At 50.6% G+C, this 20,153-nt stretch overlaps 1 protein-coding gene across 2 annotated transcripts in view; it reads right to left on the bottom strand.

The window, feature by feature from the left end:
* Positions 1 to 20,153, bottom strand: part of Crtac1 (cartilage acidic protein 1) — a 138,427-nt gene that overhangs the window by 17,494 nt on the left and 100,780 nt on the right. The window contains exons 5-8 of one of the 2 annotated variants that reach the window (XM_051199790.1): positions 17,210 to 17,366; positions 7,808 to 7,942; positions 2,997 to 3,142; positions 284 to 420 (exon numbers count right to left, since the gene is read on the bottom strand). In XM_051199790.1, the coding sequence (XP_051055747.1) occupies positions 284 to 420; positions 2,997 to 3,142; positions 7,808 to 7,942; positions 17,210 to 17,366 (575 nt within the window). The remainder of the gene's footprint in view (positions 1 to 283; positions 421 to 2,996; positions 3,143 to 7,807; positions 7,943 to 17,209; positions 17,367 to 20,153) is intronic. The other variant, XM_051199791.1, reaches the window with a different exon arrangement.

Raw genomic sequence — 20,153 nt, 5'->3', positions numbered from 1 at the left:
TCTTTGCTTACTCAGGTTTGCCCAAACAGACTTGACCCTGGAAGCTTCTCTGTGGCTGCAGGAGCTCTGTCTTGTGGGGAAGGAGGGGGGCGCTATCAGGACCATGTCCTCTCTACTCATTTTCCAGCCATTGCAAGGGCTGATGTCTTACTCAGGCTTCTCCCTCTGCCTTACTTCATCCCTGTCCTCCCCTCCTCTCTCTCTTTTTCTTAAGGACCATCCTCCCCCCTGGCACAGCTTCTCTGACTCTTGGAATCCAGCCCCCATGGCCTGGATATGGTACCGGAAGAGGCGATTGGCTGCAGAGCTGCGGTAGGCTATGTTGTTGAAGAAGACTTCCAGTTCCTGGTCGTTGTCGAAGTCGGCAACAATGACAGTTCGGACGGGGGAGGGCATAGAGAACTTGGGTGAGGCAATGTCCTGGAGGAGAGAGTACTGAGGGTCAGAAGACAGGACGGTGGCAATGAGCAAGAGCCCACACTCCTCTCCTGAGTGAATATGCAACGAGGAAAGCCCCAGTGCCTCTATTATGTCCCCTTTGTTATGACCCAGAGTGGTGACCCTTGGGACTGCACAAACTTCACACTGCCTGCAGAACAAGGCAGGCAGAGTAACAGCTATAGCCTGCACCAGCTCATGCAGGGAGCTCTGAGCTGGTCCCTGGTCCAGATCACACTCAACCCTCCTGAGAGTCCCCTGAGCAGCCTGACATCAGGGTTCCGCTTTACAGATGGGATACCTGAGTCTTGAAGAGGGAGGGCAGGGTGATTTCTAACGATGGAGCCAGAGCCAGAGCTACAGATGGGAGATTCTGACCACACACCCTTCCTTCTCAGGTGCTGAAGGCACTGGAAACCACCTGCTTTTGAATCCAGCCTTCAGCGCTGACTTGACCTTGGGGAGGTCACTCAACCCTCGGGCTGGATCTCACTGTGGGGAGAGCAGCAGTCTACACTGTGAGGCCTGCCTGTTAGGTGCATTTCACGGAGTGGCCAGGAGACAGATCACTGGCATCATCTTTGTCTCCAGCCCCATGCAGAGTCAGATGTGTCTCTGGTTGCTCCTGCTTCCTCACTCTGTTTCTGGGGAGTCTTAGGATTTTATTTGAGACATATGATTTAAAGGAGTATCATTATCATTTATACTTGCCCAGGACTTATGGGGAAACTCTGGACCCAAGACAGCCAAGCTGGAAACTCTCCCCTCAAGTGCTGGCAGTCTTGAGAGGGTCTGGCACAGGGTCCTAGGTGTGGGATTTGCCTCTGAAGTGGAAGAGCTGTGCAGATGGCCTTTTGTTTCTGAACAGAATATTCCCATTGTGTGTAGGTTGTCCCTTGAAGACATTCAGTGGCTGCCCAAATCCCATTGTCTAGCTGAAGAAAGATGGGAAAGGCTGAGCTGGGTCTTTGGGAGCCCCTGCCCTTGAACAAGCCCTTGTCCTTGCACCAGACCCTGCCTTTGGATGAGCCCTGCCTTTGGACCAGGCCCTGCCCTTGCACCAGGCCCTGCCTTTGGATGAGCCCTGCCCTCCTCTCCTTCTGTAGCCTTTCTTGGAAGGTGTTTTTTTGGCTCAGCTGCAGAGACGCTTGCTCCTGGAGTCAGGAGAGGGTGACAGTCCTCATCAGCACTGTAATGAGGTTGATTAAGAGCCTGGCTGGCTGGTCAGGCTGGGCTGAGCAGGGTCTTCAGAGCTGGGGAACAAGGAGACCTGAGGATCTCTAACTCATTACTGCTCCATCGATCCTGTAAAAATGGAAACTTACACAGCCCCCCTGGGGTTGCCCCTCTGCATGCCTGGGCTTCGAGATAATCTATGTAAAGCTCTTATCAGGGATCCTGGCACGTGGCTGGCACGTGATAAATGGGACATTTGTTATTATGGTTATTGTGCTGTGAGCGGTGCGCAGGAGCCTCAGAAGGCCAGCATGTTCTCTAACCTCGGCACAGGACATCTGGAGCCTTTGTACTATAAAGTATAAAGGTGATGCTTTATAGTGGGGCTGTCCTGTGTATTGTGGGATGTCTTTAGCAACCTTGCTGGCTTTTGTCCTTTCCCAGTCAGGACAATTCAGAATGTTCCCAGACATCGTCAAATATCCCGGGACAGGGAGGGCAAGAGCATTTCTTCTGTGAGTCTGGGCTGGAATGTTGGATAAGGAAGGAACTCAGAACTCCAGGGTCAATGTCCTGAGTTCAAGGTAAAAAAAATCCTCCTCCAGATGTCTTGGAGTCTCAGCAGGGAAGGGGGCACCGAGACAGCTGTGGGAGGGGCCACCGCAGTCACACAGACTTTGGGAATCCTGGATAATTCTCTGCATTCACAAAACAGGGAATACTATAACTTGTCAATGCAGTTTTTTTATTATTATTATTATTATTATTATTATTATTATTATTATTATTATTCAGGTCCTAAGTACTTCAAAGAGTAACCTGGTTTCTTGATATCAACTTCATCAAATCCATACTCTGTCACGGGTTGAGAAAGTCCCAAACGCAAGCTCATTACTGCCACCCAGCAGTCCTCGGGGAGAATACTTGTCATTACATTATGCCCATAGCTCACAGAGGAGGACAAAGGTATGTGTGTGGTAATCCTACCCTTTTTTGACCTGGGAGACCCCTGGCCTCAGCGTCTCTCCTCTCCCATCATTCTGCCCTGGACCTCAGTTGGAAGGCCCAGTTAACAGTTACAGGTGGGATGTCCAGGGAGTACCAAGGGACAGTAGTTGCCAGAGACTGGCTTTCCTGACATGGTTCCTGTGGGCTGCCTAGGGGACTTCTTTCTCTGTAGTCACTTGTTTTCGGCTCTGGGTCCCAGAGCCTGCACATGACTGTCCTTGTCTGGTGTCCTTGCCCCTGTATGTTGCCTTCCTTGGGACCCCACCCCCAGCTCTGGAGAGGCCCAAGGCCTCCTGGACTTAGCGGGAGGCACAAGGCAGGTGTCCAGCTATTATGGTCTGCCTAACCACTGTGCATCCCCTGGTCGTTCTTACCTTAAATCGGACCTTCCCATGCGCACTCATCTGCAGATAGAGGCGGTGTGGGCCATTCCAGTTGCCATAGACAATGTCCACTTTGCCATCACGGTTGAAGTCTGCCAGGGCCACACCTCGACCATGCTGGTGAGGGTCATCGACACCTGGGGGTGGGGGAGAAGTGGGAACTTCAGGGTGCCATCCCTTGCATGTACCACAAGCATTCACTTCCAGCAGCAAGAGAAGGTGATCCTCCTACAGTCCCTGTTCTTCTGGGAAGATGGGATGCATAGTTGAATTCAGATGCTCTCATGGGGGGCAAGAAGTAGCAAAGCCATCCACGTCCATGCTACCTGGACTCAGCTCATGGCAGCAGGGTCCAGGGGAAGGAGAATGATGGGCATTCTGGGGGACCAATGCCTTTCCCATCACTATCATATGGCCACAGGGAGACATTACATTGATCTCATTCCCCTTGGCTTAACTCTCTCAAGGGTCCACCAGTATGTTGGGTCAAGTTCAAATTTCTGCTGGGGATGGCAGTCTCTGGCTGCATCCTTATCCTGTCTTTGCTGTTTTACTGTCTCTGTGACTTTCAGAGCTCTGGTCACCATAGTCCTTCCACTCCTTAAGTGAACCAAGTTCTTCCTACATTATGGATCCTAGCTGGTGTCTCCTCTCCAGATGCCTCCTGGCCCCTTAGGGAAGCCTTTCATGACCTGGCCCACGAAACAAGCCAGGCTCAAGAAAATAAACATTTTGTTTGCTTTTGTTTGGGTTTGGGATTTAGCTCAGTGGTAGAGCACTTGCCTGGCAAGCACAAAGCTCTGGGTTCAGTCCTCAGCTCTGAAAAGAAAAGATAAAATAACAAAAAAGCCCCCAAAAATCCAAGGTAACTTTTTTTTTTTTTTTTTTTTGGAGACAGGGTTTCTCTGTGTAGCCCTGGAACTCACTCTTAGACCACAGACATCCAACTGCCTTTGCCTCCTGAGTGCTGGAATTAAAGGTGTGCACCACCAACACCTGGTCTCATGTTTTCTTGAGTATGTGGACTCCAGGTTTAAATGCATGCACGCATGCATGCACGCACACGCGCGCACACACATGCACGCATGCTCACACACACACACACACGTGTGCATGTGCTCGTGCACAAAGACACACATACACAAACCTGACATTAAAGTTGAAAGAGGGTTATGAAGGAAGAGGCCTAGAGGTTCAGGGAGAAGTGAGTAAGAAAAGGCCATGAGTATCTGTGACAGGAAAGCAGAAAGGGACGATTTGGAAAGGGAAGAAAGGGGACAGCAAAGATGACGATGGGAAGGGCAGTGTGGAGGTGACTAAGGGCAAAGCATAATGATAACATGTACGAAGATGTCACAATAAACCCACTTTCTGTGCTAACGAAAGAGATTAATAAAAAAGACAAAAATGCAGTCCCTTCAAGCAGCCCCTCCCAGCTGCTCTCCTCCTCTTTCTAATCTTTCCCTTCTGAATGCTGGTCTTCGGGGGTCTCCTTGCTCGGGGTCTGGTCTCTCTGCCTCCTCCACTCTCCCGAGGTCAGCTATGCCCCCATGGTTCCTTTGTGCCACAGGTCTATCTTGGTACCTGTGGTTGCATGGCAGCGCTCAGTGAGTCCTTGCTGAATGAATGAAGAGACATAAATAATTTGACAGCAGGCAAACTGGGGATGTTAGTGACAGCAGAGGAAATACAGCAGCCGTGACAGAGAACCCACAGTGGGCCCGTGAGGACGGAGAGGGAAGTGCCCTGCGGCCCACTTGCACCATCCGCTGAGGAGCCATTGTAGGGGAGAAGACATGGCCCCTCTTCCTGTGTGGAGAGGCAGATCTGTCCGCTTCTGGCCCTGGTGCAGAGCTAAGATGACACTTTTTAAAAGGACAAACAGCTGCAGGTTGCCCTGGGCACAGGGCAGTAGTACAATAAAATAGAGGTGGTGGGCAGAGACAGCAGGACTATGTAAGCAGGTGATCCCGAGAATGGAAGCCAGGAGAAGATGGGGTGGAGGCTCTGAGAACCTAGGAGGTGAGGTGTTCTCATGGAGGATGGAGGCCCGGGGCTGAGCAGTGATGGGAGACTCAATGGGAGAGGGTGGGGTTAAAGGGATTGGGATCAGCCCCCAGACCCCAGGGCTCATATCCCATTAATTCTCTACAAACTCCCTTGCCTAAGCGTCAGGTCGGTGGCCTCAGCTGGCCTGCTTCTCTCCTATCTGTGAGGCACCTTGACAAGGAGCTGCTTCCTTTTCTCGGGACTAAGCAGGGCCAGGCTGCATTTCACAGCGGCATCTGTTTGGGTGATGAATGCCCCCTTGACATGTCTTGTTAAACCCCTGCAATCACTTTGACTTTCAATTACGGGCCTCGCACCTTGCATCTCCTCCTGCCTGATACCTTCTCCCACTCCAACTTGTTCGCTCACCTCTGTTTCCATCTCCTTAACACCTTATCAAATTCTCTCAGGTTTTTGTGCTACCTCCTTCCCTTCATTCTGTGATTTCGCAGCAGTGAGACCGGCTGCTGCCAAGTACAACCCAAGCCAGGGATGGGCGTAGAGGGCAGGGCAGGGGGCCAGAGGAGGAGAGACACCGGAGCAAGGGTGTGGGGTGACAGGTAACCAGCTGGGGCAGGAGTTGCTTTAGCTGGGGTGAGAGGTCGAAGTTACCCATGCGCAGACTCCTGAGAAGGTGAGGGAGGGGGAGAGAGAAGGGATGGGCTCATGCTTGGGGCTCACATGCTGCTGTCTGCAGAGCTGGTGGGACCTAAGGTCTACGGGTTCAGATCCTCAGTCGACTCTTGCCTATGCTCCAAGGAGGAGGTGCACTGAAACCGTCATTCATTCTCAGTATGGGAGGAGATGGGGGATGAGGATGGAGCTGAAGATCACATTGTATCCACAACCTTTTTATAAAGTATTCATTCTGTCTGGTCCCCGTCCTTGTAGAGCACACACTGACCTATCACAAGGAACCCGAGTGAGACGTGCATGGCAGGGACAGTGGAAACGGAAGGGAGGGAGGGCTTCCGCCAGGTGGCATGGAGGAAGCTGGTAAACGATTCTCAGAGGTGACACTGGCAGAATGTTAAAGGGCACATGGAAGTTCTACAGAGAAGAGGGAGGGCAGGCCAGCAAAAGGAATGGTACATGCAAAGGTCCTGAGGTTGATGGGAGGCAATCACAGGCAGGAAGGGAGCTGTGCTGCAAGTCATGGTAATGGTTTGGTTTACATTTTATCCTGTTCCTCATTATAGCTGTTCATGTAGATGTGTGTTTCTAGAGTGTTAACTCCTTTCTTAAATGTGGTCCTAGCCTTACTCAGGTCAGCATTCCAAGCTCTTAGCAGTAGATTAACATGTAACAAAGCTTCTTGACATGGTTGTTGTTGGTACACATCTTTAATCCCAGCATTTGGGAGGGCAGAGGCAGAGGCAGAGGCAGAGGCAGAGGCAGAGGCAGAGGCAGAGGCAGAGGCAGAGGCAGAGGCAGAGGCAGGCAGATCCCTAAGTTCAAGAACAACCTAGACTACAGAGTGAGCTCCAGGACAGCCAGGGCTACACAGAGAAGCCCTGCCTCGAAAAACCAAACCAAACCAAACCAAACCCAAAACAAAACAGCAACAACAAAACAACTAACCCCCCCAAACAAAATAAAAACAAAACAAAAAACTCTCAAAACAACAAAGCTAATTTTAACAATGATTGGTCTAATTTGAGACGCATGTCACAAAAAGCAGTCCATGCCCAACACTGCCTGGATGACCAGGAACTGGAGGCTAGACAGCCTAGGGACCTAGGGTAGGAAAAAAATGAATACAATGATTCCTCATGATATTTTGCTATACTCATAGATTGGTGCCTAGCCCAATTGTCACCAGAGAGGCTTCCTTTAGTAGCTGATGGGAGCAGATGCAGAGACCCACAGCCAAACCCATAGAGTCCCTTCCCTTCAGGAACCTTAAGGAAGAGGGAGAGGGGATTGTAGGAGCCGGAGGGGTGAGGACATCAGAAGAACTCAGGGCACCAAATCAACTAAGCAGGGCTCCCGGGGGCTCCCAGGTGCTCCCGGGGACTGAAGTGGCCACCACTGAGCCCTCATGAGTCCTCTGCAAATATGATTGTTAGTTTCATGCTGTAGTGGGGGTAGGGGTGTCTCTGACTCTTCTGCACGCCCTTCGGACCCCTTGCCATCTCCTGGGTTGCTTCGCCCAGCCCTGATATGACACTTTGTGCCTAGACTTATTGTAACTTGTTATGCTTTGTTTGGTTAACATCCCTGGGAGGCCTGCTCTTTTCTGATGGGGGAGAGGAGAGGTGTATGTGTGTGGGGAATGGGAGGAGTGGAGGGAGGGGAAACTGAGGTTGGGATGTACTGTATGGGAGACGAATTTTAAAAAAGAAACTGTTGTTGGATTAAACTCAATATTTATGATAAAAGAGGGAGCGGGTAAAGACACCTGCCGCCAAGACCGTTGACCTGAGTTCAAGTCCCAAGAGCCACATGGTAGAAGGAGAGGACTGGCTTTTGCAGGTTGTCCTCAGACCCCCACTTGAGTGACATAGCATATGTGTGCACACAGTAAAGTGTTTAAAAACAAAAGGAAGTGAGAAGTCAAGTTGGGGAGGGTGAGCTTCAAGAACTGTGTTAGGAAGCAAAAGCAGACTCGAGGCTCATAGGTCATCTGTGGGCACAGGGCATGCCTCCCTGCCCTGTCAGCAAACACTGCTGTGGGTGAGAGTGGCAGAGAAACCCACCATCCCCCCGGCCCAAGGACCTAGGGGGCATAGGAAAGATCTGAACTTACTCACCAGCGCTAGCTGCAGCATCCACAAAAGTGCCATTGCCTTGGTTGTGGAAGAGGAAGTTGGGTCCGTTCTCGTTGTCACAGAAGATGTCTGAAGCACTGTTGCTGAGAATGGGGCCCACGCTGACACCCCGGCCCGCTAGGAGAGGAGGTGCACCCACAGTGAGTGCCTAGCACCCAGCCCAGCCCCGCCCGGAGGACTGGGCTGCTGAGGAACCACATAACTTGCTTTCAGGAAACAACAGGAAAAGCCTGGGGCATCTGAACTGTGGGATGTTTCTCTGAGCTGGAGTCTTCCTAACTCTGATGGCCCTGAGGCCCGAGAGGAGCTGGGTGGAATCGCTTTATGCCAAAAACTTCATTCCATGCCCCAGGAATGCAGGGTTTGTTCACCACGCATACCAGCTGAATCACAACACACTAAACCCACTCTACCCCTGTGAGCACGGTCAAGTCACAGGACCCTCAAACGTGAGCCAGTCCCACTTCAAGTCCCAAACAACCCAGTCCAAAACCTATGTGTGTGTTCTTGGGTTAAGAATCTGAGGACGTCAGCTCTGCCTGCAGGCTCTGACAGGCTGTGGTCCCAGGATGCTTATATGGCTTTGTCCACTGGTTGTGACCTGGTTGAACAGATTACAGTGCATCCATATGCCAGATCATTCTGCAGCTACTAAAGGACTATGTAGGTCCGTATGTATTGACTTGGAGGAGTGCCTGCAATTGTTAGGGAAAAAAAAAAAAAAGCAATTTGGCAAGTAACAGCACTGTGTGATCTTACATTTATTAAAAAAAAGGTGGGAAAATTCTTGGTATTTCAGAGTAGATGAGTGAATAAGCGAGTTTGAGAAAAGTGGAGAAGGCCACATTGATGAGCTGCAACAGGACAGAGATAGGAGCTGGCCTTTTCTTTGAATGCCCCCCCCCATTGTTTGGCTTGCAGTAACAAGTCTTGCTTTTGTAGTTTGAGAGGAGAACATCAGAGAGAGAGAGAGAGAGAGAGAGAGAGAGAGAGAGAGAGAGAGAGAGAGAGAGAGAGAGAGAGAGAGAGAATTGGTTGTTTATTTTGGTTTTCCTAGACAGGGTTTCTCTGTATAGTCCTGGCTGTTCTGAAACTCAATCTGGAGATCAGGCTGGTCTCAAACTCACAGAGATCCGCCTGCCTCTGCCTCCCAAGTGCTGGGATCAAAGGTGTGTGTCACCACTGCACAGCTTACATTTTTTTAGAGACACAAATTAAGCCAACATTATGTTAGGCTTTGCGGACAAACATTAATTTTGAGCCCCTGATAGGAAAAAGTCCAGCCTTGATGCACCTCAAACAAAGCATCCCACACCCAAGAGTTTCAGAGCCTTTGCTTGCTGATCCTCTCCAGGAAAAACACCCGCATCTGGGAAGCCTCTCCAGCAATAGCTCCTGGATGCTAGGAAATTGTTGATACAGAAGAGATTCTTACAAGATGCTGGACTATAGGCAACCTGTTACCCATTGAACTTCAGTATTCTTCTTCTGTTAAATGGGGGATTTTCTGACTTGCCTTTTCAGTTTTTATAAAAATCAAATGAATGAGAAATGATGATGGATTACAAGTGTCCAACAGGAGGAAGGGGAAACTGAATCCCTATACACGCTTGGAGGGAATATAAATTAGTACAAGCACAAAGCAGTATGGCATACCCTCAGAGAAATAAAAAGTAGAATTACCATAAGACCCCACGATTTTGCGGCTGAGCATATACTTTCCAAGGGAAATGAAGCCAGTAGGTTTGGGATTTCTGCACTCCTGTGTTTACTCTAGCACTATTCATGAGTGTCAATATGAAACCACTATCAGAAGGCTGAATAAAGGGAATGTGGTACGTTTTCACAATGAAATACTATCTGGCCTTACAAAAGAAGAAAATCCTGTCATTTGTGGCCACACAGATGAGCCTGGAGGACAACATGCCAAACGGAGATGAGACACATACGAAGGGTTTCCCTTAGGTGTGGGGTCTAGAGGGCCAAGCTACAGAAGCAAGGCATGGAGGGAGTAGGGTTACCAGGGTCTGGGTGAAGGGGGAAGATGGGAATGGGCCGTGAGGATGGCGAAAGCGATGAGTTGAACGGGGGTGTTAAGTCTGAGGGAGAGACAGTTAAAAACTACATGCTGCTCTTGCTGGTTAAGATGGTGGGTTGTAAGTGACCTTACCACAAACGCTAATAATGCATGCTAGTTCAGGCCAGCTCTCCCACAAGGCACATATATATTTTAGAACATCATGTTGTGTATGATAAATATGGAGTTTTTGGGAGTGTATTAAAAAAATGTGAGGCAAGAGAGGTGGAGGCTTTGTGAAACCTACAGCCTTGCTCTGCCACCAGGGCTGTGGACCGGCTGCCGGGCTTCTCAGAAATGCAAAATCTGAGGTCCTCATGCTGACAAGACCACTGTGTGAGTTGTATGTTCACTAAAGGACGAGGAATGTTGTTCTACGGAACTAGCTGTTGTGATAAGAGAAAACTGGAGCTGGAGCTTGTAAGTAAATGACAGCTCTGGCAGAACCATGTTGTAACGGCCAGGCCCTTGGTCACCCACCTCTGGATGGATCCAGGGACAGCAGGCTCCTGTGGCCCTTCACCCTGGGAGATGGGCATTGTTATGGAATGGAGCTGGACAGGGGCCCCATGAGGACTTTACCACTTGCATTGCTCTTGTTGGAACTCTTGCTAATGCCTGTTGGGCTTTTGTGTCTTGATTCTCTCTTCCCAGGTCATCAGATTAAGTCTCAAAGGAGAGTCCAGTCTTGTGAAAATGAGCAACAAAAGCCCCATCACCTCCATGGAGTAGGGTGGTGACTTCCTGGTCACTTTCCACAGCCAGTAGGAAGGATGCTGAGACATGACCTGGGTATCACCTCTGCCCATTAAAAAGAGGAGCTAGTGGTGGCTGTCCCTGCCCTGGTCACCGCCAGACTCCAGCCCAGAGAAGGGCTTCCAGGAAGTTCCAGGTGGGACTCAGGACTTGCCACCATGCAACTCATTCCTTCTCTCTCTCTCTCTGTCATCCTCCAATTTCCTCCCTGCCTCTGGCTCCCAAGCTGTGACACATTCCCTTCATTTTCTACAAAGCAGGTTATTTCCCTTTTGGACAAATTTCTAAATCTTTCTAATTAACTAATTGGGTTGGGTTGAAGCCTTGCACCATTTGTAACCTGTAATTACTAGAAAATTGCCATGGTAACCACACTACTAATTAGCAGCAATTTATTGCCATAGCAACCGGACCATAACAGAGATGTTACCCACAACTCCTTCTTGGCAAGTTGGCCACACAGTAGGGGAGCAGGTGAGTCCACAGTCAGGGAGCCAGCCTTTTGGGGCTCATCCACAGAAGTCATAGGATAGGGTCCAAACTGGGGTCTAAGGCAGGGCAGCCAGGTGCTGCACCCCTCACTGACGCCACAAGGGAAACTCTGGAAACCAGCAGAAACCTCTCATCAAAACTGCCCTCCCATGCCTCTTCTTTGCCAGTCAGTGACAAAGGTAGTGCAGATCTTCTCCCATGACCTATCTCTCCTCTTCCTGCTTTGAGATACCCACCCTCCTCTCCTTTCCCCAGGTTTAGCATAAACCATACAATACAGGGCTACCCAGAGGGCGGTGGTTAGGGACATCTTTGTTTAGTCTTGGAGAACGACATCCTGGTGGAGTCAACTCCACCCTTGTCAGTGAATTCTTCACCATGGGAAGCCAGCACCTTCTCTTACAGATGCATGGTTCCCAGATGAGGTTGTAGTGGTGGAAGGCCAGCTCTCAGGACTGGTGATCAGCAAGTTCAAGGCTGAGCCGTGTGACCTTGGGCATATCACTTAACCTTTCTAGACTTCTGTTTTCTCATCTATGAAATAAACTGGTAATAATAATAGCTCCTTCTCAGGGGTGTCATAAATATTAAGTGGGATGAATTTTGGAAGGTATCTTGGAAAATGTCAGGTGCCACATAGTCATTAGCTGGAACTATTTACCACCTGCTGAGTGAATAATATCACTTTATTTTTGCCCAGCACTTCAAGCTTCAAAGGCCCTTTGTTATGCTGTGGGCTTTGAGTGATTCTGTCTCCCCTTCCTTCCCAAGGACATGTGCCACTCCAAGTCTGTCAGAGAGATTGGGGGCTCCAGGGGAAATGATTCTCTGAGGTCCACACTTCCTCTTGCCACATTTCAGGCTTCTATGTTTGCTTGTTGGACTTAATATCTACGGGAAAGCATTGGCTAATCTCAATACTTGCACCTCCAGACCTCTGGCCCCTGGCACTTTGACAGTGCAATCTTCAGGGCGATTCTGCTGTAGGGGTCCATCTCCCAGCTCTCAGGGACTGGATGGGGAGGGAAGGCATAGTCTATGGATGGATCACACACTCTGAACTGCTCCAAAGAGACCCAAGGATGAAGCAGCAGACTGGGATCTAGTGTCTGAGGAAGGACCTCTGAGTTCTTCCCTAGGCCATTGCCTCTCTCTGGCTCCTGGAACTTTGGAAGGAGACCTCTAGGTATCAACCTCCTTCACTGCAAAGTGTGATAAGAAGACCCTTAAGTTTTTACTTTTCAACAAGAGCATCCTTCAAACTGGACCAAAGGACAAACATGTTGGAAGCAGTTTCCTGCCCCATATCCTGCTGCAGTGGAGGCTAAGGGGCTACTCATTGAAAGGGTATGGACCCACGGCATTCTCCTACTGGAATCCAAGGTCCATAGCCTGCCAAGAACATTCAAGACATTGTAAATGAATTTGTCTAAGGTGCTGGAAAATGTGTGAGGCAGAGGGATGGAAGGCATGAGTGGGAGAATGAGGCAACAGGTAGGATGGTAATGGGGTCCCCTTTTCTAAGTTTATTTCCTGCAGAATTCCAAATGGAGGTGCTGATGCTGTGTTGGTGCAGGGTGAGCCTGCTGATGCCAGGCAGTGCTGGACTGTGAGATTGTGTGGGTGCTGGTACTGTCAGGCAAGAACACTCATTTAGCTCGGGTCTCTCCAACCCCTGGTATTTTGAAGGGCCACCAGAGGCTACAGGAAGAAGGGCCTTTCTTCCTGTGTTCACCCAGCATCAAGGGGCCAAGCAGAAGCTGTGTGAGGCCAGACTGGATAAAGGACTGTGAGGAAGAGTCTGGTGGTCCTGTCCTGTGTGCTGAGTATGGGCACACACATCTCATGTTAAGTGTCATGACACCTGGAAGTGTGTCTCATCAGCACCACTTTCTTAACTGAGAAATAACAACTTGCATATGTTTATCACATACAACATGTTTTCAAGTATGTATATGCTATGAAATGACTAAATGAGATAATTAACATATATGTCATCTTACATATTCATTACTTTAATTCTGTGAACACTTAACGTCTATCTTTTGGTGTCATTCAGGAATATGATGTATTGTTATTAACCATGGTCACCATAGTGCACAGCAGATCTCTTGGACACATTTATCTAATGTAATGAAAATGTTTATTTTGGCTCATACCTTTTCAATGTTCCCCAATTCCCTCCACTTTCCAAGTGAGGAGACAGAGGCTTACAGAGGAGCAGTCATGGTTGGCAGGTGTTAGGGTCCTAACTCAAACCCTCACTTTATCTCCTCAGCTTGCTTCTCTGGTACTTCTGCTCAGGTCCCTTTCAACAGGGAGGGCATTGTACTGGCACCTCAGAGGGGTAGCCACTAGTGTTATTTCTTTAAAATCTCTTGAGACCGCTGAGAAAATGCATGTAAAAATTAAGCTTTTAGCCTCTCACACATCTATTCCCTTCAAAACAAGGACAGACCCCCTCCCCCCAACAGCCACCAAATGCATCTGACACCCCTGGGAAATGGTCCTCCTGTATCCTGAACTTTGAGAACTCCTTTGGGAACTCCTCTGGGTCTCCTGGACCTGGCTGAGGTACCTGTCACTCTAGCATTGCCTAGTCCTAGCTGCTAGATCTGGCTGAGCTACTGCTGGAAGCCTGGCACCCACCTGGGACCGAGGGAGGCTTCTCGGCCCCCACCTGGAGGTACCAGTCATGCTACTGATGGGAATCTGCCAGAAGGGCTCAGCTGGGCTTTGGGCCTCTCCGTCTCCTCCAATAATGACTTCCTATAAATCAGATCTGCCCTCCGCTTTGTTCCACACTGCTCCCAGCCAAAAGCAGAGCTCTCTACCCAGCATCATAAATCCCCCTTCATTTTCTTTCCAAATTTCCTTTAAGGCTTCTTTAATCACCACCTTGCAGCCTAGGCAGATGCTCCCTCAAAGGGTGAGGCCTGAATGCAGACGTCCCAGGGAAAGGGTGGGGCCTAGGTGAGCCTGTGTGCAGAGACGAGGGTGATGGAAACCAGACTCCATTTGTGGAGGGAATGAAGATGCCTATGGGGTGTTCAGGCTTGACAGGTGGGCTGGTTCTGTCAGCTGAGTTTAACTTGAGGCTCCCAGGAGGTGCCCAGCAGAGGACCCTGGCGCCACCATGTCAGAGCCACAGGGCAGGTGTGGGTAGTGTGAGACCGTAGGCCTTTCCCGTGTTATTTCATTCTTCCAAACACAGTAAAGGTAGGATCTGTGTTGGGAGAGGTCATTGTTTCCTATGGCTGCCTGGGCAGGCAGGCAGGCACGGTGCAGGCAGTTTACAAATGACAGCCTACTCCCTTTAGCCTTTCTGCTGGTTCACTGGGTCAAGGTGCCTGGAGACATTCCACGGGACTCTGCTACTTCTTTCTCTCTCCGATGCCAAGCCCACTTCTCAGGGTTCCCACATACCTCAGCTCCCAGCATTTCCAGGCTCCAAGAGGTCTCTGGTAGATGGTGAGGTTGGGGCTTGGAGTGTTCAGGGAGTCACAACAAGGGACAGCGGGCTCTCTACTGCCATTACTCAGTCCTGACAGCCCTCCAGGGACCCTCAGTCCCCTGAGAGCAGGCATCTCAGCCACTAGATGGCACTGTGACCCAGCAGAGTGGCGGTGGATGCCAGAATCAATAGTGTCTGGAAAGATCTCCCCTCCCCCTCCTGCACAGCATAACAACCTGTGTGTGGTTTGTGTGCCATTGGCCCTGCCACTGCAGCCTGCTGTCCTGAGCACCCCAGGCCAGACAGCTGCTTCAGCCTGACAACCTGGGTACGCAGTTAGGGCTTGTTTGCCAATGCATACCCAGTGGCTGAGGGGCCTTCCCTTTACCAGCTTGGGGCTGGATACTCAAGTCATTAGAAAAGCCAGCTGCTTGTGGCTGGTGTAAGCATCAGGAGATGCTGGTTTTCTAGAAATCTCCCAAGTGACCTTGGGTGAATCCTTTCTGCCCTTTGGACCTAATTTGGTCCTTTCGCAAATGGGAGATCCTCCCAGGCCACATGGCTGCCCAGGAAAATGAGGGCTGTGTGACTTGGCTGCAGAGGTCTCAGTACCCTGAAGCACATCTGGCCACTGCTTGCTTCTCCCCAGCTTGCTTAGGCCTTGTTCCTTCCTCCTGGCTTCTCAGATCCCTCCCACTGTTCCGGCAATGAGCACTGGCTTCCTGCCCAGTGTCTCAGCCACTGGGCTGGGCTCAGCATAGTGACCCTTACATTTGGGGTTCATTCCTAGGGCTCAAGGGAGCACTCAGGAGGCATTTTCCAGCCAGATGTCCATGTGTCATTAACGGAGTGACAAGTGGGGGCTGCAGGATAGTGTTGGGGGGCTGAGGAAGGCGGGCAATCAGAACAGTAACTTGGTGGGCCAAATTGGTTCTTGCCAGCCAAATGGCTTCTGAAAGTCTGCAGAACTGCTCTTATGTGTCCTCTGGGCATGCCAGCTGCCCTGGCCTCCTCCATGCCTCCCCAGAAGCTGCTGCCCCCGCCTTGGGTTGCCCTATCCTTCCAGCATGGCCGGCACAGTTGGCTGGGGCTCTCATGGCATCTCTGTTCCTCAGCTGTCTTTGCTTGGCCCCCCCTCCCTCCTGGGTTCTGTGCCAGCCCAGCCAGCGTGAACAATGCCCCCTTCATGCTCCAACCCCCTGAGTTCTTCCATTCTGTGTGTAATGTACTCTCCCAGTCCTTGCCTCCCTTCCATCTCATCATTTTCAAGTGTTTCATCCCCCAGCCCACACCCCTCCCTCTCCTGCAAGATCAAGGCACTTAATTGCCAAGCCAGCCCAGTACACAGAACTGGGAGCTTACTCAGAAAAATTGACTGTACCAATCTAGGCTGAAGCGTCTCATGTTTATTCTTCTTCCCAGAGCAACATGGTTTATTACTGACACTCAGCCTTTCCGAGGCACGTTCATGCCCAGGGCTCTCAGGCACTTTGAGGGGGCTTGAGCCACACAAACTACTTTATTGTCTAGTCATTTGTCCCCACAAACTTTGTCAGATAGGCCAGCATTAATCTCTGTCTTTCACAGAGGTGGCAAGTTGGCTGGGCAAGGGCACCATCAACTCCCAGCAGGTCAGGACAACCTTTCCTGGGTGGAACTTTGAGATTTGTTACCAGGCAAGTGTCTAGAGGAAGGGTGATGCCCACATGATTACCCATGCCACTCTCCATCTCCAAGCTTTGAGCTCAGGCTGGCTGCAGCTTGGGTGGTGTCTGCAGTATAACTTAGAGCAGATGCATGGGAAAGCTAGCTAACAGGAGAATTTCTACACCCAACTGCAGGGCGGGTGTGAATGAGGCCGAGTTGTTATGCACAGCCCTGGCTTCCTGAGTTTTGGCACTCAAAACAGGAACTGGATGGCTCTGCCATCAACAGCCTATTGGCAGATTATCAGAGTTTAGTCGGCAGCCCTGCTGGAATTAGAAAAACAGCCTTCCCTAGAAAGAGCTTCAGTCAGAAGCTCTGACAATAGGTCCCCCATCCAGAAAGCTGCAGGGGGGGGGGCAGGGAGCACACCTTCCATAAAAAGTGCCGGAGAGGGGTTGGAAGGAGAACTCAATTCTTTGAGCTCAGTTATCCGAAACGGGACCCAGCCGAAGCTTAGGGACTTAAGCGGCAAATTCCTGGCCGCTTATGTGTAAGTAAATAATTTCATCTGCTGTTGGGCAATAAAGAAAGCTTTAAATCTCGGTTCTTGTGATCTGTCAGTTTTCTTTAACGCAATCTGCTCACTCATCACTGGGGTTAAAGCAGGGGAGGGGACAAGAGGTCCCCGGGACAGGATGGCATGGTGTTCTTTTCATTTCAGGTTTTGGCGAGCCTCTATGCCCGCTGTTTTGCCCCCAGCTCCCAGCTCACACTTGCCAGCATCTCACCTCCCCTTAGAGGGGCAGCACACACGGTGGAGGGGATGTTGCCTTCATCCCTGCTCAGGCATTATAAACCTTCCCTGTCCTCTTGGTTGCTGATACATTAGACACATCTCAGCAGGGCCCTGGGCCCCAGCACCAGCCCCCACTCCACAGCCTCTGAAAACTCCGCATACCTGTGTACTTGCTGACCCCTGCCTCAGCAGCCACGTCCCTGAGTGCCAGGATCCCCCGGGACAGGTCACTGGCCTCAGGGTCCATTTCAATGAGCGCATCAGGCCCCACATCACCATAGGCATAGTTGGCGATGTAGATAGAGTACCGTCCGGAGCCCTGAGGAGGAATGGAAGGAGGAGGGTGTGAGAGGCCCTGTGGCAATCCTGGCTTCTCTGCCAGTTGTCCCCACCCCAGGGATCATCACCTGGTTAGTGGGTTGAAGTCTGTGTGGGCCACAACCCCAAGAGGTGCCCATGACAAAGGCTGTGATGTGAATGGTGCCCACCTCCCGAGCCAGACAACAAAGCAGCCTTGCTCGTTCTATCCTGTTCCAGAAGAACACATCTCTCCCTCTCCCCCACAACCACCTTTTTATAGACAATTTTCTAATGTGCCTCCCTCCAGCTGAGCTTGCTCCAGCTGCCAGCCAGGGTAGCTGCTCAATAAATATTTGCTGATTGATTGATCTACCAGTTCCCATTATTCTCCGTCTCTCTCGCTCCCATTGAAGCCCACGCCAGCAGAGATGACAAGCAAATTCCTGAGTCTGCTCCCTCTCCTTGCGGGAAAGGTACGGATCGGATCCGTGAGGTCTTCCATCCTCTTTCCATTCCTGCCTCCCCGCATGACTAGGAGGAGATAGTTCACCTTCTTGGCCTTTATAATACCACCCCCTTTCTTTTTCTTTGCATCTCAGAGAAGCCCCGGGCACTGGCTTCTCCTTCAGTAGCCATTGTCTTCAGTAGTCCAAACCCCGCTGATAAAAGATTCCTTCCTGCCTGTTGTTATAATGGTGTTATTTCTCCGGTGGATGCCTCCTTCTTCCCAAGAGAGACACACAGTTTCTAAATCTGTTTCTAGCTTCCCTGTTATCTTCTCATCGCTTTCCTCCCACTGTTTACAAAAGTGTTCTCCGGTAGATTCTGAACCCACTGTCCCTGTCCGCAGGTGGCTTGGAGTCTACTGGGGAGGACCAGCCAGAGAGGACAGCTGAGCTTCAGGTGACAAGCTGCTGTTACCACCCTTGCAGACCTTCTCTGCTCGCTCCGTTCTCTTATCCCGAGGCATCAGTGATCAGGACCAGTGGACCATTTTCTTTGGTGGGGGACGCTGATCCAGAGACACTCAAGAGTGGGTGACTCGGTGAGCGAGGACAGGGAAGGCACTTAGAGTCTGGGGGGGGGAGGAGCAGAGGTGTGGAAAGCACATATGCACACGGTGGTTTTCTGGCCACACAGAAGAGAGGCTCGCAGCCTGGATGCAGGAGACTCACTATGGGAACTTTAGAAAAGGTTTTCTAGGAGGGGTTCCAGTCAGTGAGGTGGAGGGAAAGAACCTTCCATGCAGAGACAGAAAATGGTGGCTGCATGGAAGGCTGGCAGCTGGTTCGGGTAAACACAAGGCAGGAAGTGTTCGATGAAGTTGAAGACTGGGAGGCCGCTGCCTGAAGACTTACTTTGCTGCCCCTTCTCTTTGGGTTATCAAGTTTCAACCTGTTATCTGGTAATCAGATGCTTTACAGGTTCCATTACTCAAAGTGGTCCCTGGATCAGGACCCCAGACACCATTTGGGAGCCAGTATTAGAACGAGGGAACCTCAGGGCCCACCCCAGACCTGCTTAGCAAGAGTCTGTATTTCAGCAAGAGCCCACAGGACACTTAAGAAAAGCTAAGTGAGTGGTGTCTCCACTGGGGAAAACCTTGAAAGGTTCTCACTCTTATCCATCCCAGGAGCTGCATGTGCGCATGTGCAATGATTGGACAAAGTGAGAAAGAAAAGGACCAAACAGAGACGTGCACCATGGCGAACCATTCCTGACCCCACCAGCTGCTAGCAAGCTCATCAACAAATGGGCAATTAAACCCACATGGGCTCAAATGCACTCTGCTACAAATGAGAAGATTTATAAAATTCAGCTTTACCTAGATCCTTACTTAATCCATCTGGTTGATAAAACAGATAAACACAGGCAAATTAGTAGTGTAGACAATTGTGAAAATTCACATGTAAGCTTGACCACAGTAGTTCTAAGAGGGTGAGATGATATCAGGCATGGGGGAGGGGCGTTTCTGGATGCTGGGTCTACACCAGGCATGGGGGAGGGGTGTTTCTGGATGCTGGGTCTACACCAGGTACAGGAAATGTTTCTGGATGCTGAGTCTACACCAGGCATGGGAGGTGTTTCTGGATGCTGGGTCTACACCAGGCATGGGAGGTGTTTCTGGATGCTGGGTCTACACCAGGCATGGGAGGTGTTTCTGGATGCTGAGTCTACACCAGGTACAGGAGATGTTTCTGGATGCTGGGTCTACACCAGGCATGGGGGAGGGGTGTTTCTGGATGCTGGGTCTACACCAGGTACAGGAAATGTTTCTGGATGCTGAGTCTACACCAGGCATGGGAGGTGTTTCTGGATGCTGGGTCTACACCAGGCATGGGAGGTGTTTCTGGATGCTGGGTCTACACCAGGCATGGGAGGTGTTTCTGGATGCTGAGTCTACACCAGGTACAGGAGATGTTTCTGGATGCTGAGTCTACACCAGGCATGGGAGGTGTTTCTGGATGCTGGGTCTACACCAGGCATGGGAGGTGTTTCTGGATGCTGAGTCTACACCAGGCATGGGAGGTGTTTCTGGATGCTGGGTCTACACCAGGTACAGGAGATGTTTCTGGATGCTGAGTCTACACCAGGCATGGGAGGTGTTTCTGGATGCTGAGTCTAGACCAGGACACAGGAAGTATTTCTGGATGCTGGTCCAGAGCTAACAACATCTGGAGGCCTTTTTGCTACAGACTCTGGGCCCCATTCCCAGAGATTCTGACTCAATGGGTGTGGAACTGGCCTGGAGGATGTGCATATCTAACAGACTTCCAGGTGATGCAGAAGCTGTAGCTCAATGGTA

This window comes from Phodopus roborovskii, unplaced genomic scaffold (genome assembly GCF_943737965.1).
Source record: "Phodopus roborovskii unplaced genomic scaffold, PHOROB, whole genome shotgun sequence".
NCBI lineage: Eukaryota > Metazoa > Chordata > Mammalia > Rodentia > Cricetidae > Phodopus > Phodopus roborovskii.
Note: the sequence above shows the minus strand (reverse complement) of the source record. Positions and strands in the feature narration are given on the sequence as shown.